General features: G+C 28.6%; 3 protein-coding genes across 8 annotated transcripts; all 3 read right to left on the bottom strand.

Moving 5' to 3' along the window:
• Nucleotides 1–600: 600 nt before the first annotated feature.
• LOC113796933 (uncharacterized) lies at nucleotides 601–8,154 on the bottom strand. Its single transcript, XM_075822535.1, has 10 exons — nucleotides 7,814–8,154; nucleotides 7,084–7,748; nucleotides 6,158–6,789; nucleotides 5,405–6,050; nucleotides 2,485–2,546; nucleotides 2,298–2,384; nucleotides 1,959–2,214; nucleotides 1,536–1,860; nucleotides 1,240–1,378; nucleotides 601–1,102 (listed from the first exon to the last, which is right to left on the bottom strand). The coding sequence occupies exons 2-10, from the start codon at nucleotides 7,585–7,587 to the stop codon at nucleotides 715–717; spliced, it is 3,039 nt and encodes a 1,012-aa protein (XP_075678650.1). The 5' UTR covers nucleotides 7,588–7,748; nucleotides 7,814–8,154; the 3' UTR covers nucleotides 601–714.
• A 3,475-nt stretch (nucleotides 8,155–11,629) lies between these two features.
• On the bottom strand, nucleotides 11,630–24,708 carry LOC113796960 (electroneutral sodium bicarbonate exchanger 1-like). Of its 6 annotated transcripts, none has more exons than XM_075822614.1 (13): nucleotides 24,506–24,708; nucleotides 16,557–16,858; nucleotides 16,205–16,492; nucleotides 15,941–16,138; nucleotides 15,386–15,688; nucleotides 14,809–14,924; nucleotides 14,571–14,758; nucleotides 14,014–14,491; nucleotides 13,812–13,945; nucleotides 13,552–13,729; nucleotides 12,578–13,468; nucleotides 12,333–12,509; nucleotides 11,630–12,244 (listed from the first exon to the last, which is right to left on the bottom strand). In XM_075822614.1, exons 2-13 carry the CDS (start codon nucleotides 16,834–16,836, stop codon nucleotides 11,633–11,635), a joined length of 3,843 nt encoding a protein of 1,280 aa, XP_075678729.1. In that variant the 5' UTR covers nucleotides 16,837–16,858; nucleotides 24,506–24,708; the 3' UTR covers nucleotides 11,630–11,632. The 6 variants fall into 6 exon arrangements, with proteins under 6 accessions (XP_075678729.1, XP_075678728.1, XP_027203060.2 ...); XM_075822613.1 differs by lacking the exon at nucleotides 24,506–24,708 and adding an exon at nucleotides 22,607–22,830; XM_027347259.2 differs by lacking the exon at nucleotides 24,506–24,708 and adding an exon at nucleotides 20,992–21,110.
• On the bottom strand, nucleotides 16,864–17,652 carry LOC142645676 (uncharacterized; the record flags this gene model as incomplete). Its single annotated transcript, XM_075822538.1, has 1 exon — nucleotides 16,864–17,652. A coding segment is annotated over exon 1 (306 nt), but the record flags the coding sequence as incomplete, so codon positions are not given.
• Nucleotides 24,709–25,918: the final 1,210 nt, after the last annotated feature.

The raw sequence follows: 25,918 nt of genomic DNA, 5'->3' as shown, positions 1-25,918 counted from the left end.
AACAAACATCATCGAGATCAACGTGTGCCGTAAAGGGAGAGAGAGAGAGAGGATAAACAAACGGAATAAAATCCCAACACACAGTGTAATATAATAAAAAAATGAATCATCATCATCGTCGACGTTGTCAGTAAATTTATTTTTTTCAATGAGAATAAAATGTGCAAAAATAATATATTCCATGTTTGTTTCCATGGCAATTTGAAAGAATGAATGAAAACAACAAAAAAAAATAGATAACAAATTTACACATAACATAACACATTACAAATAAATACATCGTATGTTTTACGTCATCATCTTGTATGTTTCAAGTTGATTTTCATCTTATGGTTCACATATATAATCGTTTCCAATTTGGTATTTTTTTTTCGTTTCAGGTAGTTTTTTTAAATGGATTCTTTCGTTTAGTTCGTTTCGTTTCGTTTGTGCGTTCCATTCTTATCATACAGTTTTCCATTTCCCATTGCTACTTTTTTTTCCAAAATCTATTCGCGATTATTATTAGACGATGTGTTCATTCATGATGTTCACGTCATTAGGATTCATGATGCAAAAAAAAAATTCTTATCGTTTTTTTTTTGTTCGTTTGCTACTATATTTTCAAGATTTTTGAAAATTGCGTTGAACGATGAGAAAAATCCAGGTTTCAGGTAAAGTTTGCCGGAAGTTTGGATTAAATTTTCTGATTTTCAATGTTTCGATTTTTTTTTATTATTCTGGTTGTAATTGCTGTTGTTGTTGAATACGTAAAAATTTTGAATGATTATTCAGATGACGATTACGAAATTCCATTTGACAAAGTTTCATTAATTCTAATTGGGCTGCAAGTTTTTGTATTTCACGTTTAAGATCATCATTTTCCTGATAAAGATCAGTTGTTTCTTCATGTGCTAAACTAATACCATTGAATGCATATGTTTCAGCCATCATCATACAACGTGCTTGTAAATTTGTATTCCATAAATCACCTTCACCTTTAATAACACGATAAAATTTTGGACCAAATATTAATATTACTGTTGTTGTTGTACTTAATTGTGTACGTAGAAAACCGAAAAAATATTTTATATCAGGACCTGAATCTGGTAGTATAAATAAACTGACAACAACGAAGAAGAAGAAGAAGAAAACAAGATTGAAAATGGGAAATTAAAAATTGAAAACAATTTTTCGTTTGTTTGTTTGACAAACACAACAACAACAACAACAACAAAAATGGAAAAATGAAAAACTTACTGAATAAGAATCATAACCATATTGACAATAGTAATATTATATATTGCCCATGTTATATATTTAGCTTCATCGAATAATGATTGTGCATTACGAACATTATAACAAACTTTTATACCCCAAAGCAAGAATAAAAATTCACCTTGGAAAAAAATGAAAAATGAAAAATAATAAACATTATCATAACATCATCGTCATGCATAGAAATAAAATGGAAAATTTTTCAACATTGGAAAAAATTTTCAAGAGAGAAATTTTTTCAACAACAACAAAAAAAAATCTTCATAAAAAAAACTTACCAATAGTTAGACTATGATCCCACCAACTATAATCACATTGTTTAAATTTTAAATTATTCCAATCAACAATATAATTTGGTTTCGGTGTATCCGAAATTGTCCATGCACCAAGATAAATAACCATTACTAATAATATTGGAAATAACCATTGTAATAATTGTTTATCGGTTAATTTAATTTTATGTGCTGATTTTACACGATATGTTAATGATACACGCCATGTTTTTAATAATAATGATGAATATGTTAAACAAAAACCAAAATTCCTGGTCCATTTTGTTAATATACAAGTGGCTGTATTCATTACTGGAAATATCATAACAGTCTTTATGGAGTTTTTTTTTGGGTGAGAAAAAAAGATTTTTTTTTTAAATGAAAGAAAGATCAAATATGATAATAATGTTGATTAAAATAAAAACAAACCTCAAGATACATGCTAGCACAACCTAACAATGTAATACAAAGAAATATTGGTGATGCAACTTTTATTACTTTTAAACGACGAAAACGATAAATATTTAATGCCAATATAAATGTAAATATTATACATAATATTGTTATTGTTAATAATGATATACGAAATGCATAATTATATGATGATAAACATGGTGTATTATCTTGACATTGTTCACAACCAGGTTGACAACGTTCACATTGAAACATATAATCATATGCTGGACTGTAAATTCAAATTTTGATTTTTTAAAAATACAAACACAGAATTTGAGAAAAGAGAGAATCAAAAAAAAATTCCTAACTTACCTTTTACCATCCTGTTTATCCTGATATGAACGTTCCATTAATGTACCATTGAATGTTGGACCAAAATTTGTTACAATTGAATGAAAACTATATATTGAATGAAATTGAAAAAAAATGTTGATCATTATGAAAATGCATTGCAGTGAAGCTAACTTTCAATATTTTCATATATGTTATATTTACTTACCCCATTTTACAACGACATTGATAACCACCACGAAATAATCCACCACCAGATATAAAAATACACTAGAAAAAAAAAGAGAATTTGAATATGATTGAACAAAAATTAATAATAATCGAATGAATGAATGAGGAGAAATGGTAAAAGGAAAGTTTAGTTTTTTTCGAAAGTAAAATAATATCATTATTCAAATGTGATACATTTCTGTTTATCTCTCTCTCTCTCCCTCTCTCTCTTTCGTGCAATTCCTATAGGAAAAGAAAAACGACAATTTTAAATTCCATCATTTTTCTGTTGAAAGTATTTAACATTTTTTTTTCTGGAAAAAAAAACAAACAACAAATCGTTACTTAAAATTGACATTTGACATTTTGAAAAACCTGAAAATAAAAATACATCGAAGAGAGAGAGAGAGAGAAACGGAAGAAAAAGTTTGATTAAAAAAAAAATTGACATGAGACCTATGAATTTGTTGAATGTGTTATTGCTTTTTTTTACATTCAAAAAAAAAAAAAAAAAATCATCATCAGATACACACACACACATTTACGTCATCGAATAAATTGTAATAATCCAGATAGATAGTGAAAAGAAAAAAGAAGAAAAAAAAACTTTCCGGCTTTCATATCAAATCTGTTTGGAAAACATTTACTTGCATCATTATGGAAAAAAAGGTTTTTCTTCTTTTCAAAACGGATGTTTCATTTCACTAACATTCGATTTTCCTATGGAATTGCGAAACAATTGGAAATTATGGCAGAATTTTTTTTCACTGATATTGAACGGGAAAAATATGGGAAAATTTCTCTGATAATAAAACGCACACACACAGACACACACAATTAAACTTTTCGTAAGTTTTTCTTTTCTGATTTATCATTCTCTCTTTTTGTGCTGTAAAATATTTTACTTGTTTGGATTCTCTCTTTTTTTTCTTATATTTCATTTTTCGATTTCAACAACAACAATTTCCTTTTTCATCAAAAAATTCTTTATTGAATTTTCTGTTGTTGTTTTCGTTGTTGTTGATTTATTGTTTTATCGATAAAAGAATGAAAGAAAGAAAATTTTTATTATTTTCATTTTTTCCCAAACAACAACAACAATAACAAACATTTACACCGCACTATTGCAGGTTTATTATTGACTGAATTCTGTTTTGGTTTTCCAGTGAATCATAATCATCATCATGGTCGTTTATATTAGCTGTTGTTTTTTCACGTAAAAATGAAAATGATCAACAACAACAACAACAACAACAAAAACAATGGGGAAAAAAACAAACATTGTAAAATTAGAATCGTAAAAATGGATGAATGAATGAATGTATTTAAAGTGGAACAAAAAAAACAGATTCAAAATTTGATTTAAATAAATTCTGGGAAACAAAAACAACGGGAAAAAACGGTAAAATTTTCAAGTGTAAAATTCAATTTGAAGAATATTCTTTTTCTTTGGAAAAAAATGAATGTGGTGGAAAAATTATTATTCATGGGAATTGGAAAATCAAAACAAAACTTATTGGAAGGAAATCGAATAACGAAAATAAACAAATCTTATTGATGAAGTTTGGACTATGGACAAAAATGGAATTGGAATTGATAACAAATTAATTTAGAAGATAAAAGACAGGATGCCGCGGAATCTGGATTAAAATAATATTAAACATTTATTTAGATTATGGCTAAATATGGAAATCGATAACGAAAATAAACAAATCAAGTTTATGAAATTGGACTATGTACAGGATGGAATTGGAATTGAATAAAATAATGAAGATAAAAGACAGGATGCCGCGGAATCTGGATTAAAATAATATTAAACATTTATTTAGATTATGGCTAAATATGGAAATCGATAACGAAAATAAACAAATCAAGTTTATGAAATTGGACTATGTACAGGATGGAATTGGAATTGAATAAAATAATGAAGATAAAAGACAGGATGCCGCGGAATCTGGATTAAAATAATATTAAACATTTATTTAGATTATGGCTAAATATGGAAATCGATAACGAAAATAAACAAATCAAGTTTATGAAATTGGACTATGTACAGGATGGAATTGGAATTGAATAAAATAATGAAGATAAAAGACAGGATGCCGCGGAATCTGGATTAAAATAATATTAAAAACATTTATTTAGATTATGGCTAAATATGGTAATGGCAGGAAAAGATAAAAGGTAAATTCGCCGAACGAGGTCAAAAGGAAATCATCGATGGCGATTTTTGGTAGACAAAACAAATGGATGGATGTTTGATCGGGCATATATAAACCCGATCAAACTTGGCAAACGTTGGTCGAATTTCAAGTTGGATATTGGTTGGATATTGGTTAATCATTGGTAGAAAACCTCTGGAGTTCGACCCAGGTGGAAATTAGTGGAATTGGTGGTATTTTATTTGGTGGTTTATTTGGTGGTTAATATTTGTATTTTATTTGGTGGCCAACAATTGTATTTGTATTTAATATTGATGTTTGAATTGTGAAAATAAAGTTAAATTAATAAAGTGAATATTTTAAATGGTGGAAAACAATCTGATTTTGATATGAATATAAAACACACACATTTATGACACATCACGCAAAGAAAACAATGACAATAACAACAACAGCTTGTAGCAGGTTTTTTTGAATTTCAATCAATTTTTAAAAGATAAAAAAATAGCGAAAAAAAAAATTGAAAAAAGTGTCAATATTTGTGTTTCCATCAGTGAGTGAGTGAAGGGAAATCGAATGTTTAAATTGACTATATGCACACTAATCAAGATTTATTGGGTGAAAATAGAAAAGAATTATTTTGATTTGTAAACTTTTTTTTTGCCATGTTTACAAATCAAAAAACAATACAAAACTAATTTGTAATTTAAAAACAACAACAACAATCATTTATAATCAAATTTATTGATAATTTACCTCACTATTTTCATTATGACATTTGTGTGTTCCATAGAGATTTAATGTTGTACGTAGATTATTTGCTGTTGTTGTTTTATCATTTATAAATGATAATTTTTGTTGATCACATTGATTAATATCAGTATCAGTTATATCAATATCGGCACTTATTATACCACGTACACGAAACCAATATCTAAAATCATCATCATCATCATTGTCATCATCATTTTTGGCTGTTGTAGAATTTGTTGACGAAGAAGAATTATCACCAAAATCATCACCATTATCATCATCATAGATTGATTGTAATATCAATGAATGATATGTAATAAACCAACGATTATGAAAACAATCGAAAAATATATTTGACCATTCGGTTGATGATGATGATGAATCATTATTTAAATGTTTGAAAAAACGTTTTTCTTTTAAAATTTTCAATAATTTTGGGGAAAACCATTTGGATATAACTTCAGTTGATTCAATTATCGATATAATATTATGACATTTTTCATTATTTAATAGATTTTTTTCAATTGTTTTATTACATTGAAAAAATTGTAATTTTATATCATCATCATCAATCGATGATTGATCATCATTTGAAATTGGCCATTGTTGAACATCATTATTATTGTTTTGAATCCATGCAATTGAAAGTCTATTTTGACACAAGGTGGTGGTCAAGAAAACAAATTACAAAGTGAAAAAAGACGAATTACCAAACCGAATTACAAATTGATAAATAAACAATAAACCGAAACAAACCTATATATTTTTGATTCAATCAATGATGATTGCATAATAGTTTGATTGATTAATTGAAAACGATCGGATAATGGTTCATAATTGGATAATATTTTTGCTAAAAGATCAATACATTTTTTAACACATTTACATTGTTCATTATTGATTAATTTTTTTTGTAAAAATAATTGTTTTTCATTTGAAAATTTGGGATTAATTTGTTGATGATGAAATCGTGAATAAATTGATTCAAATTTATTAATTTCATTTAATAAATTAATAATTTTTGTTTTGGTTGTTACAATCGATGTTGATAGATTTTGATTTTGATTAGTTTGACTTAGATTTTCATCCATTACAATCGGTTGTTGATGATGGTGATGATGATGAAATTGATGATGAAAATTTTGTTGTTGATGATTATCACGATTTAAACGTAATTTTTTTCTATTAATTTTTTGTTTATCATCACCCACATTGTTTTTTGAAATATTAACCATAGAAATGATTGAATGTGATGCAGATTCAGATACAGATGCAGATGAAATGATTGCGGACGGAAATGTTCCAATAGCTGTTAAACCAGTAGCAGTATTCATTGAAGCCGTACAATATTTTCCTTCACTAATCGAATGAATTGTTTGTAAAATTTCCTATTTTTTTGGGTATTTTTTTTCACGAAAAGAAAAAGCGAAACAAACGAAAGAATTGAATTAATGAAATCTGTAATAAAACCCACATTACACACACACACACTACAACTACGACTACAGAAAAATAAACGAATTTAATGTGATACACTAAGGAAATTACCAAAAGAAAAATCCGGTTCAAGAAAATTCTGTATTTTCTTTGCAAACGAAAGAATTCAGTATTTCTTTTTGTTCGAGTGTGTATTTTTCAGTGTATTTGAGTATGTGTTTATCTTTCAATTCTGCATCACTTACTTCATCGTTGTTAAGAATAAAATCATTGTTGGCCATTGAATTTTCATCATCATCGTTATCATCATCAATGTTATTACCAGATAGATCTGGTTGTGAGATTGATGAATCGGAATTTTCAATAATATCATTATCATTATTGGTGTTTTCCATTGATTTTTCAACAAAATCAATTTTGTTTATTGTTGTTGAAAAATTATCTAAAATCAATGATTCAACATTATTAATATTTTGATTTATAAATACAAATGAAATTATAAATAATGAAAATGAAAATGAAATTAGATGAAATTTTTTTCTATTCAATCGATTATTTGATTTTTGCTGTTTTTGTTGTTGTTGTTGATAATCAATATTGATGATGTTTGAACAATGAAATTTGAGCCATATCACAGTAAACAGATTGATGAAATAGGATAGAATTTCAATGATAAACCGACAATTAAACATCACATTGATAGTGGTAATTAACCAATCGTTATTATTGATGGAAAATATTCCAAACATTTTTATAAAATGGAAATATTTTTTTTAAATTAGTTTTTTATCATTTTCATTTTTTCGTTAACACTTTTGGCAAATCGACGGTGTTTTTTATTTTTGAAAAAGAATATGGAGAGAGAGAAAAACGATTGTTACATAACCAAACAATAAACTTAAACCGAAAACTATAAAGACAGAAAAACAATCATCATTATCACATCAGATACGTGCTTTGGAATATTAATCCCACCATTATTGAACGTGGAAAAAGAACCATCATCATTAAACGATAAAAACACTTAAACACATTTATTTGAGAAAATTTCACTATGATGATGATTTACACACTTAAACACATAACCGAAGAAAAGAATATCAAAAAAAAGGCAAATTTGGTCCATTTTTTTCATCAGAAAATTAAGCATATTTCCTTTTTGCTTGTGTTTCACTATTTGGTTTTTTTTTGTCATTTCATTTAGCTAGTTAGGTTAGTTAGTTGTTTGTAAATCGTTTCATATTGAATCAGAAAAAAAACAAACTAAAATTATGGAATGATGATGTACACTTGGCAACGGTTTCAAACCGACTGGAACAAATATTGGATCCAATTCGCAATTTTCTTCTGTATGTGTGTGTGTTCCTGTGTCTGGCTGGTATGCCCCGTTTGTATCACCGTATGGGTTCTATCAACCATATATAACCAAACACACACATACCATACACAGTGGCAGAATTTATTTTCATCATTTTCATTGCTAGGGAATTCTGGGTAACCTGGCGAATGAATGAAAATGAAAATGAAAATGAAAAACATTTAAATAATAAAGAACAACAAACAAAACAGAAACAGAATCGTACGATATACGTATATTCTATGTTAGAAAAGATATATAGATTGTATGTATGTATGGATGGTTTATATTTGTTTTTTGTTTTTGTTTTGTTTTGTTTTCATTTTTTTGCTTGCTTTGTTGTTGTATATCAGGAATCATTATTATTAAACAACAAAAAAAAAAACGAAAAGATCAATGTTTATGTCATGTAGAATTTTGATCGAATAATTATAATCATAAAGCAGAGTGAGAGAGAGAGAGAGAGAGAGAGAGAGAGAGAGCAGAAAGAATAGATTAAAATCGTGAATAGGAAGAAACAACAACGAATATGGAAGAAAAGAAGAAGAAGAGGAAACAAAAATTGATTTGGAAATTTTTGTTTAATTCTATGAAAATGAAGAAAATAAACTCTATACGGTATTCTCTCTATATGTGTTGTGTATATGATGTATATATATGGGTATAGAATCATTATCATTATCATTTTTTTTGTTTGATTCTTTTGGATTGTAATGATGATGATGAAGATGAATAAATCTAAAAAAAAAGGTAAAGCGCATGTTTTTTTCATTTCATTCTGATGTTATTCTGATTAGAACCGAATAACTCTCCCTCACTCACTCTATTATTATGCAAAGAAATTCTTTGGAACATAAGATTCTTTTTTTTTCATTCATTTATTCTCATTCTCTCTCTCTCTCTCTCTCTCTCTCTCTCTCTCTCTCTCTCTCGCACTCATTCTTATGAATGAAAGAATTCAAATGAAAATGATGATGATAACAGAGAATATTTGCACTATACTTTACTGTTGTTGTTGTTTGTTATCACACCACCTTTGCAAATACAAACACCAAACAAACAAACAAGAAACAAAATAAACGATGATGATAATAATGATGATATTGGAATAACAACCAACCAACAACAACAACAACCAATAATAATCATAGACAAAATCAGAATCCAGAATTCTTTTTTTTCTATCTTTTCATTCTATTCTAGTTATTATTATTGATTTTACTTTTCGATTCAATCCAAAATAAAGTTTGTGTTCAAAAAAAGCAAAGAAGCAAGGAATGAAAATTCCGGTTGAATTGATATTTGAGAAATGTTTGAGCAGAGTTGGTATAAGAAGGCCATCATCATCGTTGAGAGAATTTTTTTTCCACTTCTTCATCATCATTGAATATTATGGATGACCATTATTTATTTATTTGTTTTGATCGAATCAAATGTCAATATTTAAAATGTTTACCGGTAAAGTATTTCATTTTTTTGTTCAGTTTCTGTCTCATATATTGATGAAGTGTGTTTATTTAAGAAAAAGAGAAAATTCTACTATCGATTCAAAATGGATCAAACATTTTGTGGATATTTTTCAAATTACAAATTACATTTGACAACAGCTAATCAAACTGAATGAAACATTCCAAAAACCATTTTCATTTTATCAATTCTGTACTTAAGGGGGGGAAAGAAGAAAATATTCTGTACAAGATTTTTTTTTTTGTTCTGATATAAATCAAACAGAATCAAATATAATAATTTTCAATATAACATCGACAGAATATGGAAATTCTGAAATTGTAAGATTTTTTTTCGTTCCTTTCGAATTATATTTTTTTTAATGATATAAATTTTTTATGAAATAAAAAAAGATTATTTTTTCCATATCACATGTTACCCGGTATGCATGGATGAAATGGTTTTTCATTCATTCATTCATTCTCTCTCCATCTATCTATCTATCCATCCTTGCTATCCAATCTTTCTTTCTTTCATTTTTGCAATGTTTTTTTTCATGCTCCGTGTGTGCGTTGTTGGAATCTAAAAATAGATTCGATTTTCACTGCTACCATCATCATTAATGATAAAATTCCCTCTATATGTATGGCTGAATACCACCAGTCAACCAGCCAACTAAAAAGGAAAAGAAAGAAGAAGCGAGAATACAGAATATTTTAAAATGTTTAGCGATTAATAATAAAAAAAAATTGATAAATGTCAATTTGTTATTTGGAAACAATTTTTCGGTTATTCTTCGATAATTTCCACTTTTAAAATTGACTTTTTATTTTATTTTATTCAAATGAAAATTATAATTATAATTATAATAATTTTACTACTTGACAATAGATAATAATAATGAGAACGAATTTTTTTTAAAATAAAAATAAAAATAAAAATAAAATAAAATAATTATTATAATGGACGTTAAATTATTTTAAAATTTTTTTGTAAAATTGCTATTCGTTCGTTTTCACATTGATGAATAAAATGTTAATCAGTTTTTTGTTTTGTTTTCTGTTGAAAAATATTGTTAGAATGGTGATAAAATGATGATGATGATCATAGTGATGATTGGCGATGATGATTGTTACATTCGATTATTTTTTTCATTTTGCTAAAGTTTTTTCTTTGTTTTGTTTTCCATTTTGTTTTCACAAAATGATGTTCGATGATGATCATTATCGTTATAAAACGCCATTGAACAATGAACGAAATTCGTTGTTATTTTTTGAGAATATTTTTGTGTTAATTTGATTGAATCGATTGATTGATTGAGTATGAATGATTCGGATGATGATGATGATGAAAAGAGCAACGCGAGAGAGAGAGAGAGAGAGAGAGAGAGAGAGAGAGAGAGAGAGAGAGAGAAAAAAAATAAAACGAAAGACAATTTTTTTCAAAAAAAGAAGAAGAAGGAAAAACAAAATTCCTAATGTCATTCATATTCTGAACAAATCTTTGTTTTTGTTTCCAAAACATCAACATTTCACAGTCGACAATAAACATTAGAATTTGTAATTTTTTTTGTTTGTAATTTTTGTTGTAATTTTTTTGTTTTATCATAATTAACATTATTATTATTAATTAACATAGTTATTAGTTATTAGTTAGTTATCAAATCACAATTTATTGATCATCAATCAATCAATCATAAGTCAAAAATCAAAAGTCAGAAGTCAAAAATCAAAAAAAAATCAATCGCACACACACACACACAGACAGAGAAAGAGAGAGAAAATGATTGTATTACATTTGTATTACTTTATTGAATATTTTTTTTTGTTTGTTTTTGTAAATTTATTTGTAAATTTAGATTTTGCTGCCTTTTTTTTGAATCTGGATTCTGTGTTTATGTTTGTGTGTGTGTATGTGAATGTCGAGCATAAAACATTGAATCGATCTGTTGATTGATTGATTGATTTTTTTCCCCATTTCAAAATAAGAATTTAAACAGGTGTTTCATTATTTTTCGATGATTCATCTTTTGGTGAATTAACAGCCGTTGGTACTGGTGTTGGTGCATCAACTTTTATTGTTATACCACAATCTTCTTCATCATCTTCTTCTCTCATTGTTGATAAACGTTTTTGTTCTTCTTCACTTTTGGCATCTTTTTTATTCACACGATTTTTTTTCTTTTGTCCACCACCACCATTCTGTGTTGTTGTTGTTGGTGGTTTTGTTTGTGTACCATTTGAATCATGATTGATTGAACGCCATGCATTTGATTTAGCCAATTGTTCAGTAATATTTATATCTGGTTCTTTTTCTTCTTCCGAACCAATTTTACTGACTGGTATTTTCAATACATTACCATTGGCTAATGGTATTGTAACATTTCCTGAACTTGTATTAGGTAATAAACCTACAGCAGTGCCACCAATACCACCACCACCACCACCTGGTCCAGATTTATCATCTTCATTTTTTTGTAATAATTCTTTTTCTTCAATCTTTTTACGTTTAGTTGATTCGGGCATAATATCATCCAATATTTTCAATTCTTGACGTGTGAAAACAAAATCTAATAATTTACGTACAATGACAATAACTAATAACTAAAAAGAGAGAGAAAGAGAAAACAACAACGAAAATTCAATCAATCAATAAATGAAAGGGTTAAATAAAACAAAAACAAAAATTTACCATAAGCGGAAACATGATTGAAATCTTTTTATATGATTTAACTGCCCATAATAATAAGAAACAAATAATCTGTATTAATGTAAACATATGAACTTTCCATGTTGGTACATAACGTAAGAAAACATAATCTGGTTGATATTTTTGTGGCATAAATATGATGAGAATACGTTCGAAAAACTGTAAAATGATTGAACAAAGGGAAAGATGGTTAGGTTAGGTTCAATTAAATCATAATTATATTTTACCTGTGATCCTTTTAATGATGAAGTACCCATATATAAAAATACACCAAACAATACAGGCATTGGTATATGTTTAAGTACGGGTGTAAAAAATACGGATAAACCGACCAATAAAAATATCATAATATTTGTAACACGTTGTTCTAATACACCTAAAAATTGTGGTTTTTCACCCGGTGCCGATGTTTTTGATTCAACTTTTAATGAATTAACATGTGTCATTGCCAATACGGTTGCAGCAACAAACCATGGTAAACCCATTATTGATGCAATTGCAATCAATATACATAATACAAATAAATCTAAATGATAGCCACATCCTTTTTTTAAACGATATTCTTTACGATTAATAATAACAGCTGTAATTTGTTGATCCATAAATATAAGTATAGTTGAAAAACAAGCCGGTATACAACATAATGGTATTAACCAAACGGGATTTTTTTCATGAAAAAATGGTATCAACCAACCACGATCATCACGTGTTGGTTTAAATTGTGCCGGTACATATAATTTTGGTGTTTGTATATGTACCCACATATCGAATGCTGTCATTGATGCAATAGCAATTACAACAGAAAAATCTGATATAATTTGTCGAACTTTTGTTGAAAAAAATGGTGCCGTTTTAAATTCTTTCAAGAAAACCGATATAGCATATGTTGCAACAAATAATATGCATGAAAAAAGGAAAACATTTGGCAGATAGGTAGGTGTTGAACAACCATCACCAATCAATGTTCCACCTAATAATTTACATTCACGTAATGCTGTATCATTTCTAAATGTTCGTTGTAATTCATATATTTCACCATCAATTGAACAATTACAAAGATAATTTTTAGGTATATCAGGATACCTATCAACCGGATATTCTTTACCAATATGGAATAGCTAAAAAAATAATTTAAAAAAGAAAAATGAAATATTTCAATCAAAATGAAAAAAAACAAAATGCTTGTTTTTTTGCTGCTTACATTTTCAAATGCTTTAAAAATAAAAATGACTGAAATTAATGTGGCAAAATTTTCTTCAGTAAATCTAGTTATATAACAAACTAATGCACTATAATCTAATGCAACCATAACTAATAAAAAGAATGCCATCCATAAACCGATCCATAAACGAATGTTTAAATAATGTAGATCATGTCGTCTATTGAAAGTAATTAAAAAAAGAAACAAAAACAAACGTGAATTAATGAATGTTAATTCGTTTTTCAAAAAAAATCACTTACTTGCAAAAATCATAAAGAATTGTTTCAAATACCAATACAGGACCAGTACTACCTAAAATTGTTAATGGTTGACCAGAAAATAGACCATACAATATACCACAAATAGCACCAGTTAATAGACTTTCCATTGTTGCCTGAAAGGAAAAAAATTGAAATTATTATCAAGAATTTTCTTTTTTTCAAACAAAAAAAAGTTACTTACAACATTGTTTCCAGTAGCATCACCAAGTAAACCACCAAACGTAATGATTGGTGTTAAACAAGCAAAATACAAGAAAAATATTGATGCAACTGATTGTAATACAAATGCATCGGTAAAATCCGAAAGATACCAAGGATATTTTCGTTTAATATCATTGATTAAACCACCAAAAATTCTACCAGATCTTTTCAAACCAGAACGTTCACGTTCAATTTCTTCTTCTTCTTCGGAATCAATTTCAGCTTCTTTTTCTTGTGGTTTTTTACGTGTTTCTTGTGATGGTACTTGTACAGGTGGTTCAATACGAATTGATGGATCCCATGCACCAGGTGGTAAAATAGTAACAGCATCCAAAAATTCATCAACACCAGCTAATAAATCATCACGTGATTTTGATTTATAAGCAACATCATGAAAAACATCATCAGACATTAATGTTGCCATTGCACGACCAACTTCATGATAACGTCCGGGAATGCTAAATCCAAATTTAAAAAAAAAAGAAGGAAATTTACTGTAAAATTTCAATTTTTTTTTGTTGTTGAAATAATTCAAACCTGTGTGGACCAAGTAGAACAAACAAAAAACGTGTCGGTACGGGCACTTCAGTTAAATCACCAAGATAGCAAGCATTTTTAAGGCGAATAAATGCTGAAATTGAATGATCAATACAATCAATTTCACCAACAAGAATATTATCGGCTTCACTGCCATGTGGAATTTTTCGCATAAAACCTTGATTTAGCTATATAAAAAACAGGGTTAGAAAGACCGAAAAACCAAAACAAAACTTACTTTATGTTGAAGATCGGATGAAGAAGCACCACTACCGGATAAATGTTGTCCATCCGAACCTTGTGCTTGTAATGAATGAGCGCTTGGACTTTGTGGCATTGATGAATCGCTATGAGCTATATTTGTTTGTGTGCAGGTGTTTAATCAAAAAAAAAAACGAAAAAGAAAAAATTAGAAAGAAAATTTCAAAAAATTCTGCTGTTGTTTTTTTTCTTAAAAATTTTGAATGAAAACAAAGCACACACAATGAAATTCAGTGAATCCAAGCGGCTAAATCTAACTTTGTGAACTAACTAAAAAAAACAAACAAACAAAAAAAGGGTCGATAAAAACAAAACAAAAAATTGAAGCGGAAAATGACATGGTGTGGAAACTGGTGAAAAAAGCTTTTCAAAGGAAACGAAAAAACAAAGAAAAAGAAGATGCGGAAACAAGATAAACACATAGCAGACAAACAAACAAAGCAAATATCACATGCAGCAATTTCTTTTTGGATGTGGTTGAAACTTTGGACAAAAAACAAAAACAACAAATCAAAAACAAAACAAAAATGTTTGGACAAAAAATTTTTCAATACCAGTAATATTAGCACCTTTACGTGCCGGTACACCTAATGTATTTTTTCCTTTAAAATTTTGTTGTTGTTGTTGTTGAGCTGATGATACAGGTATTGTTGATGTTGATGATGATGATAATGAATGACAAACATTACCGGTACCGGTACTTGGAATCGGTGATGTTGGATTTGAATATGATGTTGTAATAGATGATTGTTGTTGTTGTTGTTGTGGTTGTTGTGATGATGATGATGTCAATGTTGTTGTTGTTGATGATGATGATGGTGGTGGTGGAACATCGGATAGGATTTTATCCAATGATCCTTTTGTTTTTGGTTCACAAACATTCAATCATTCATTAGATCAAAAAAAAATAGAAATGAAAAAGTAATGATTTGAAAGAGGAAAGAATGGAAATGAAAAAACGAAAAGAAAAGAAAGTTTTGATAAATTTTAAATGAGATGGGTAACCTGGAAAACTAAACTAATCTTAAGCTTTAATGTTTGCTTTTACGTATCGTTGAAATCAAAAAAATCAGAATTTTTTGTAATATTTAAAACAAGACAAAACTTACTGTGCGATCCAAACATACTTCTACTGGAATTTCTACCAATATCGGCCAACGATCGAATAATTGGCAAACGATTTTTTGAATCACCATGATGACGACGTTCATGTTGATGTCGGTGACGACGTAATAATGCATCTTTTACTTTTGGTATTACATCCGATGATAATTGATTATTTTGTACCATACTTTCAAGCATTAAATCTGAATTTTTAGAAGTTAGAAAATTTAATTTGATTTGCAAGTTTAAAACAAAATTCGATAAATTACCTGCAATCTGATCCAAACTAGATGCTTCTAAATCCAATAAAACCGTACCATTCAAAATACAGCTACGTAATTCAAATAATGAATGCAAGGAAATTGTACCGACATGTGGTTTTGACCAACGATTACCACCTTCTTCAACATCTTCTTCGAATTTAATCCAACGAGCAGTTTCACGCCATTCCATTTCTTCATTTGTTGATACTAATTCAGCCATTTCACTAAATAATGGATGTGATTCATGTCCACCAGTTGTATCATCTTCACCCAAAATAAAATGTACACGATCCGCTATGGTAAAAATTAATTTAATTTGATTAAAAATCAATCAAAAATCAATCAACAAAATACATACAAGGTCGCATAAGTTCCGAATCCGATTCATCTTCCGAATCTTTTGAACGTTTTGATGAACCATTTTTACGATTACGACGATGACCATTACCATTATTACCATTACTACCACCACCACCACCGCTACCTGGACGACGTCTTGTACCTGAACCAGGTACATGAACACCATAACCATGAAATACACGATGTCCTTCAACATCGGTTTCCGATGTTGGACGATTGGACATCGAACCAGGATCTTTTGCAACATCATCCGTTTCGTTATTATTTTCTTTAGACATTGTTGTTGCTGTTGTTAATGGTCTAAATATTAATGGTGGTCGTGGTTTTCGTGGTTGTTGTCGTTGTTGTAAATGTTTACGTAAACGACGTGATAAAAAAAAAGCATTTTCATAATTAGAATTTGTATTTAATGAATTATAATAATTAATTGGTGAAGGAACTGTTAGATAATTATTTTGTTGTATAGAATTTTGTTCGTCATTTTGTTCATCATTTTGTTCATCATCATCATTGAATCGATATTGATCGATAGAAATTGTTGGTATATTTGATGGCGATGATGATGATGATGGCGGCACGCGTAGGTAAATATAATGTTGAAAATTTGCCATTTTTTAAAAACATTAACCATGCATTCACGCAAACACACTATGAGAATTTGATTTTTTAAAATTTCAAAAACATCTTTGGATTCAATTTGGGTTTTTGCATAGAGAGAAAGCACACACACACACACACACACACACACATCTGTTTTCGAATGAAAAAGTTTTTTTTAAAAAGAAATCCTCAATGTTATTTTCCTAAATAGAATTTCTGTCAATGACAGATTTTTCCATTCATTCATTCAGCGTTCAAGTGGAAAAATAGAAATTTTTCCATCAAAATCAAAATGAAATGAAATGAATGAAAAACCGAAATAAACGAACTTGTTCATTGATAATCATCATTAATTTTTCTAATGTTAAAGGTGGTTGTGTAAATGATGATTACTGATGATGATGATGATTAGACAATTATTCAATATCAAACCAAGAGAGAGAGAGTAACAAAATATCGAATCATTTGATATTTTGTGATTATGATACTATCAAGTGAATTTTAAAAAAAGCTAAAAATAATAACGGTACCCTATTTTCTCATTTTTTCTTTCAATTTCGTCATCAAATCATGAAATCAAAAAACAAAAAAACAATGACGTAATTAGCAAAAAACAAACAAACCAAACTTACTGTTACTGTTGTGATAACTGTTTTTAAAATTTGAATTTTTTTTTTTGTAAAAAACAAATTCTGTTTTTTTCTTTGAAAATTTGTTTTGAAAATTCAAAATTTTCAAATTCAAAAAACATTCGTAAATTGCACACCAAAACACACGTAACACGTTACAAACACGAACCGAAAAAACACGTTCAAAAAAACGCACAACACGCAATTATTGTCGATTATTATCAATGATGATAACGATGGCCAGAATAATAATTATTTCTAAAATAACAATATTCTAATGGCCAATGATGATTGTCATCGTTATTATTATCACTTTTATTATAATGGACATTATTGATTAGTTTTATTTGTTTTATTTGTTGTTGTTGATAATTGTTATTATTATCATTATCATCATTATTATCATCATCATTAACACCTGAATAAGGTGATAATGATGATGATTTATCGGATGAGAAAAACGTTACATTAGCCATTATTGCTGTTCAATTTTGGTTTTTACACACACACAAAACACAGAGAGAAAACACTTACAAAGAATAACAATCACACAATGGAAAAATTAGGGTAATTTAGTCATCATTTGAAGAATATTCTATTATCGATCAAGATAATCTTTGTTGTTGTTGTTGTTGTTCTGTTTTTCCCCCTTTATCCAATCGACGACATGATTGATGTCATTATAATCATCATCATCAGATGATCACAGATTCAACACACCAGACACACAAATTTCAATGAAATTTTTTTGAAAATGAAACCAGGAAAAACACCAGAGAAAAAAACAGCACAACAACAGAAAAAATCAAGAAACCAGAATCGAGTAACCAAAACATCAAAGAATATATCCAAAAGCACCGCTTTTTCTTGATTCTTGATCTGTCTGTTATTCTGTGTTTAAGTTTCTTCTTCTTCTTTCACCTCGAAACACTAGAGATTCTTTCACTTTGTCACACTTTGAGATTCTCTCTTATTTTTCTCACACTCTTTTTTTTCCTTTTTTTGAATCTTTGATTGGGTTTGGTTTAAGTTTTTCTAGTTTTTTTCCCATCATTCACCATCAAAACAGCATAGTGATAGAAGATGGATTGTGTGCGCTTGCGCCTTTTTCGATACCCAAAACAAAACCAAAACAAAAGAATATTCTTTATTCTGGCGCCTCTCATATATAACGTTTTTCTCTCTCGTTTCATTCTATGCATCATCATGTGAACGGCAAAAACAAAACAAAAATCATTCAGTGCCGCTCTATATGTTTAGCGTCTAATGCAGATGTGTAGAAAGAAAGAATCCTATAGAATTCAATGTTGTTGTTGGCAAATGATATAGAATATTGCAAACAACAACCAAAACAACATTAATGATGATGGAAAAAACTAACTAACGATAAAAGACGTTTAGGTTCATGGCGTCCTAAACCATTATTATTTGTAGTACAGAAAAATTATTACCCGAAAAACATCATTTGCTTTCTCCCGATAATGATTTTAACAACATTTGTATCTTGGATGTATCGGTTGTGGTAGAAGAATGATAAAATAGTTCGGGAAAAAAGAATCCATAGAAGAAAAAAAATATGGATATTTATCAGATTGAATTGGCGAAATGAGTGGGAGAGAGAAAAAAAAAGTTGCGACAAATCGAAATTTTGTTTGTTTTTTATTCATTTCGGGTTTCCGTTTCGATGCATTTCGAATCAAAAAATTTCCAAATTTTGTAACAATGTAAAGAAAACCAGAAAATGAAATTCTGGTTCATCAAATTCTCAATTAACATGCGCAAAATATTCATTGGAAATATCATTTGTTTTGAGGGAAGAGGAGGAATCATCAATGAAATTTTCAATGTCATTATCATTATCATGTCCATATAAAATGACATTTTATGGATGAATTTGAAAACCAAAAAACAAGAAAAATTATTTAAATCAAAATTTTTGAGTTTTTTCGATTCGATTCGAATTTCTTTCAAACATCATCAATGTATTCTTTCCGGGTCAAACTATCGATTTCGATAAATAAATATCGATTGTTTCGATGGACAGTTATTGTCTGTGTGTGTGTTTGAGTGAGTGAAGGACGAATCAACTGTTAACATTCGAATTTTTTTTTTTTTTTGATTCTCTATATGACGTGATGGATGGTCGATGATTCGAGGACAAGGTCTTTCTCTATATGGAAACTCAACAAAAAAAAAAAGAAGCGAAAAAAAATACGTCAATGTCGGCAATGTTCATCGTTTGGAAGAAAACAAAAAACCGAATCATAACTCGAAAAAAAACAACATTATATGAAGCAATTTGATGGGAAAAACAAACGGCCGACAAGGACATCATCTCGCGAAATAAGAATTTTTTCAATTCCATCATTTGACGTTTTTTTTTCCAGAAAGTTTTTTGTTCAACCAAAAAAAATACCCGAAAAAGAAACATTTTCAAAATCAAAAACAACAAAAAATAACAGACATGATCAGATTGTGTAACATCATCATCATCATCAATCCGGAAGATCTAAATTACATTCTAAATTTAGTAACTGAAAGAACGAAAACATTTCAAATTAACATCGAGAGAGAGAGAGAGATTGTCAATGTGTCGCTTCTACAAACTAATTATCATCATTCATTTATGTTTATGCTGCCACCATGAAAAAATTCTAAGGAATTTTTTTTCTTTCAAATTTCCATTCGAAAAAAAAGATGAAGTAATTTGAGAAAGCAAACTGAAGAATCTGATAACAGCGAAAACAAAACTGGTAAAAAAAGTAGGCCAATAAGAAACTTTTTTTTTTTGGTTCATTCGAATCCAGAAACGAGAAATCAAAAGAATCATAAACAAAAAAAAAAAAAAAAAAAGATCATCATTATTTCACATGTTTATCGATTTCAAACGAAAAAAATGGAGAAAAAAATCGATTCCAAAAAAATTATCGGGTGGAGAAAAAATCCCAAAAAACAAAACCAGAAACAAAAAAAAACATAATCAAGTCAAGGTTAACGATGACGTAGTCAAAAAAAAACAAAGTTTCACTTTGTTTTTCATTTTCAGAATAGATCCATCTCACCAAATCTTTATGGATTATTCGATAATAATATCGGTATGAAAAAAACAGCAAAACATTGCTTTTTCTGATCTTCTTTGAATCAAAGAACTTGGAAAAACTTTTGGAAAAACTCAGGTAAGTAAAAGAAAAATGAATAACATACGTTAGTAATTGATATTTCATTCTAATTGTTGGTGGTGACGATGATGATGATGATAATGTCGTTGATTGTGTTAATAACAATGAACAACAATTTCGATTTGCCATTGTTTTCTTCTGGTTTGGTTTCTTCTTCTTCTTCAAAAAAAAAACTAATTTTGACTGAAATTGGCCAACATTTTCAGCGGTGGATTTTCTTCAAACATTGAACATCAGAAAACCCGAAAACAAAAAAATCAAAAAGCCAAAACGATTACGGTAATTTCTTGACACTGAAAAAACAACACTAATTCTGCTGATGATGACAGAAAACAAAAGACACCGCACGGGATAGATCAAATGATAGAGAGGTAAATTAATGTTTTTCCAAAACAAAAAACAATCCAAAATTTCGAAATAGTGTGGAGGGGGAAAAAAATTGAAGATCAACGACGAAAAAAATGAAATAACAATGATAAAAAACCATCCCCCCTCTCACTTTATCCTATGGCCAAATGTTTACACATGTGGTTTCGTCTTCTTCGAGTTTTTTTTTCGGTTTCTGTTCGCTGATGGTCGTGGTGGCAGTGGTTCGTTTAGTTTGCCGGCATATTATTGTAATAATAACGATTTTTCTGTGGATATTTTTCCCTCTCTCTCTCTCTCTCACACACACTCTACCTATCGATTTTTTTCTTCTTCGTTAACCTTATTTACCTGCAGAATCAATAACTATGTCCAACCGACCAACCAACCAGCATAGAGAGACTGGTAGATATTTGAATTGAATATGTGTTGTGTACAGGTACCCAAAAAAACGAATTTTTTTCTTTTTACCTTTTTTTTGTAACACTGTAAAATTGGAATATAGAATGAATATAATTACGACTATATTATATTTTGTTTCAAACAAAACAAAACAAAAAAACTTACTATTAAAACCATAATACAACACAAATGATGATGATGATCATTATTATGAGTTTTTTTCGATCAAAATTAGAATTTTTACTCGGAAGAAACAGCCACATTTATCTCTCCCCCCACACTACACTTTAATTCATTGATTAAAAAAATAAAAACGTCAACGGGAAAAAACTATGTCATTATAGAAAGATACTTATGGATTTTTTTTATTTTGCGGAAAAGTCAATTTCAAATTGAAATGATAATAGAACGAAACAAACCAAAAATTTGATACAAATGAAAACCAATTCGGTAGCCGTGACAATCTTTTTTCATTTTCTCAATTTTTTTTTGATAACAAAATTCAATTTATTCTGTAAGAGACGACAAGAATATTCGAAAGTAAAAAAACATTCGAAACTATTTCGACTGAAATCGTATCAACTATTGTTGTTAATATAGACAAATTCTGATAATTCATTTGAATTGATTTCCGACCATGAAAAATTTTTCATGTTCAAACCAAACCAAAAAAAAAAAAAAAAGAATCTTGTGAATTTGGTTTGACCTAAATTCTCAATCAAACAACCAACAAAAAAGAGATAAAAGATGCAATACTACAGATTCTAAAAATAGATAAAATACACACAGAGTGAGATATTAACAAAAAATACATAAAGAGAGAATCGAAAAGAATTTTTAAACAGTTAAATTTTATTTAGGTTTTTAATTACCTGATTCCAATTTACGATTCTGTCGCGAAACAATGGATAATAATTTTGTTTTGTTTATTCAAACCCAAAAAAATTTTGATTGAAACATAAACACCCGTTTGAACACACAAAAAGAATCAAGCAAAGTGTTAAATTCTGTTGTTGCTGGTTGAAAATATTTCACTCACAACAAATCACAATTCGGATTCTTGTTCGGGGTATCCAAAGAACAAGATTGAATCGAACGAAATTAAACTCATTTTTATATAACGATATGATTTCAGGTAGAAAAAAAAATAATAATCACACACCCCCTACAAAACAAAAAACAAAAACGGAGTGGTAGATCATCGGTGTTAGTAGATCATCATTATCACCACCACCATCCAATGATGATGATAATGATAATCAATAAGATGACATCTGAAGGTGAATAGTAATAATAATAATAATGGTGAACAAAAAATCAATCAATCAATCAATAAATCGATAGAATGACTTTGTCATGATCTGATCGATAAACAAACACAACAAATAACATTGAAACATTTCCGTTATGATCTGATCTGATTTTACAAATAATGATGATGATCATTCATAATATTGAAAAATATTGAAAAAATTTATTGAAACGTGATTAGGAATCAATAAAAAGCAAACAAAACAAAACACCAAACGAATTAATCGATTTTTTGAAAGAAAAATTTGAAATATGATCTTCGGAAAATAACACCAAACAAAACAAAACAATTGAAAAGAAATTTTCAATGACCGACATGGATAATGTTAATCTGACACTACACACGAAGTAAATGGATAGAAAACTGGAAAAAAAGAAGAAGAAAAAGAAACTAGAGATTTTTCCAAATGATATAAGACATAAACACAGAAGACAACACACACCGGTATTTATTCACCGGTTTTTTCCACATTTGTCTAGTTTTTTCTTCTTTTTTCTTTCTTTCTTTTTCGTCTTCATTCATTCATGATGGCTGGTCAAATGGTTAAAAAATCATCGACGAAAGAATATCATCTATAATTCAACGTTAACAACTTTGGCCTTTTTTTTTCTTTCTTTCTTTCTCCTTGTCCGTTTTTTCGAGAAAGCCAGTATTTGACTGGTTTCAATCCTACACTTTCTCCATCGTGTTATCATCATTTATCTTTATCTTTATTGGGATATTTGAGCAAACCGTTTGAAAAATTTTTAACTTACAAAATACAAAATTTAACTTGACCTCAGCATCGATAAAATAAAGGACAAAAAAATCATTCATTTGATATCAATTTCATTCAAAGTTTCCATTGTGTGTGTGTATCTTTTTTATATCAAAAATCCTTTGTTTTTTTTTCGTAAATTTATTCTGATCACGTATTGATTCCCAATCAATCATTTTTTTGTTTTTCATTGAAAAAAAATTCAACCCTTTTTGAAATTTAACCCCTTCCCTTTCCATCTCTTACCACGAAAAAAATTGGGTGTTTACTTAGCGAGAAAAACAAAACTTTTAAAAATTCGAATCTGATATTCGAATAAAAAGCACAATCCAATCAAGACAAAGTCGACAATTTCACAAGAATCATTTCAGTTCAGTTCAGTTTTTGTTTTTCATTTTCATCAAAACAAATGAATGACGTCAATTCGTTTGTTTGTGTGTTGTGTGTGTGTGTTTGATTGTTAATTTCAGATTTTTCAAAAAAAAATGATGTAAAATTTGTTAATAAACATCCCGAATGAGAGAGAAACAAAAGGAAATGGCCATATAAAACGGTAAACAATATGCGATCATGATCAACACGTGTGCGCGTGGGTGGGTGTGGGTGTTAATGTTTTATTATGCGTTTTTTGGGTGTTTGAATCGTCAACCAATCAATAAAAATTTAAAATTTAAATTTTAAAACATGAAAATTTTACATTACCATTTGGAATGTGTGTGTGTGTATGCAAAGAGAATTTGTTCAATTTTGTTTAGTTTTGCCGATTATTCTTTGGTTGTTTTTTTTTCAATCTAAAGATAGATTTTGATTGTTGTTGTTGTTGTTCATTGCATTCGTCGTAGTTGTCGATGAGAATGAGATAAGGGAAGAAAGAAAGAACAAAAAAAATTTGGTAAAGTTTTTTCTTTTTTCTAATGAAAAAAATTCAGGTAAAAAATCTTTGGCTTCTTTTGTACGGGGAACGGATTTTTTTTAAAAAACGTAAAACACTTTCAGTATCGATTCTATCGATACTATCGATTATCGATAATTTTTATTTGAAAGGGAATTATATCACAAAAAAATTTCATTTACACACACCGAAAAATTTCAAAAATGATTTCATTTTCACTTCAAAATCATCAAATGAAATGATGAAATTCAAATTCAAATTTTATGCAAAATATGTTCTGCCGCTGCTGCTGCTATTAATTGATGAAATTTCCTCTTCAATAATCATAATTTAATTAGTGAAAAAATTGTACTGGATTTTTTTGGGATTTCATTTCTGTCAATCAAATGATGATGATGGAAAACAAAACACCAACAGAAAAGAATTACACTTTTCATTTGAAACGAACTCAATGATGATGATGATGATTCGATTATGCTGTTGTTGTTGTCAATGATGATGATCATCAATCAATCAGAATTCGTAACGAATTGATAATCAAACAATTTCATCAGTTTGGTTTTCATCACTTTTTTGTTTGTTTCGTTTTCATATTTCCATTTTTTTTGTTTCGTTTCTGGTGATGATGATTTTTGGGGTTGCATTCAAACATCGTAATATCGAATGAGATTACGCCATCACCATATAATCATCATCAGCACCGAGAAACACAGACACTGGTAGAAAGCACTGGCACAACAAACAGCAAAATCACATTTAAAATTTTGAAAGAAAAAAAAAACAAGGATTTTAACGATGAGAATTTTTTTTCAATCAAATCAAATCAAAGCAGAGCAAAAATCAAACAGAATCAATCAATCAATCAATCAATCCAGAAATGGTATTATCATCCACCAATAATAAATCATTTTTATATGAATATTTAATGTTGTTGTCGTCAAAGTTGTCGATAACTTTGTTAATTTTGAACACATTTTTGTTTTTTTCGTTTCGGATTGAAAACTTTTTTTTCTGTATTTATAAAATATTCATGATACAGAAGTTGTTGAAATTATTATTGTTCATTCGGTGGTTCGTGCATATCATTTTTTTTTGTATTCGGATATCGAGATTTGAAACAAAAAACAAAACAAAACAAAACAAAAAACATGGCAAAACAAACGAAATGTTTGATGATTGAATTCAAATCATCATCATCATCATCAAACATAATTATGATCGCG

This window comes from Dermatophagoides pteronyssinus, unplaced genomic scaffold (assembly GCF_027571235.1).
Source record: "Dermatophagoides pteronyssinus isolate colony J.1.1.1.1 unplaced genomic scaffold, Derpt_VIB-CSIC_2022.12 sq0018, whole genome shotgun sequence".
NCBI classification, from domain to species: Eukaryota; Metazoa; Arthropoda; class Arachnida; order Sarcoptiformes; family Pyroglyphidae; genus Dermatophagoides; species Dermatophagoides pteronyssinus.
This window is presented reverse-complemented; position numbering and strand designations above follow the sequence as displayed.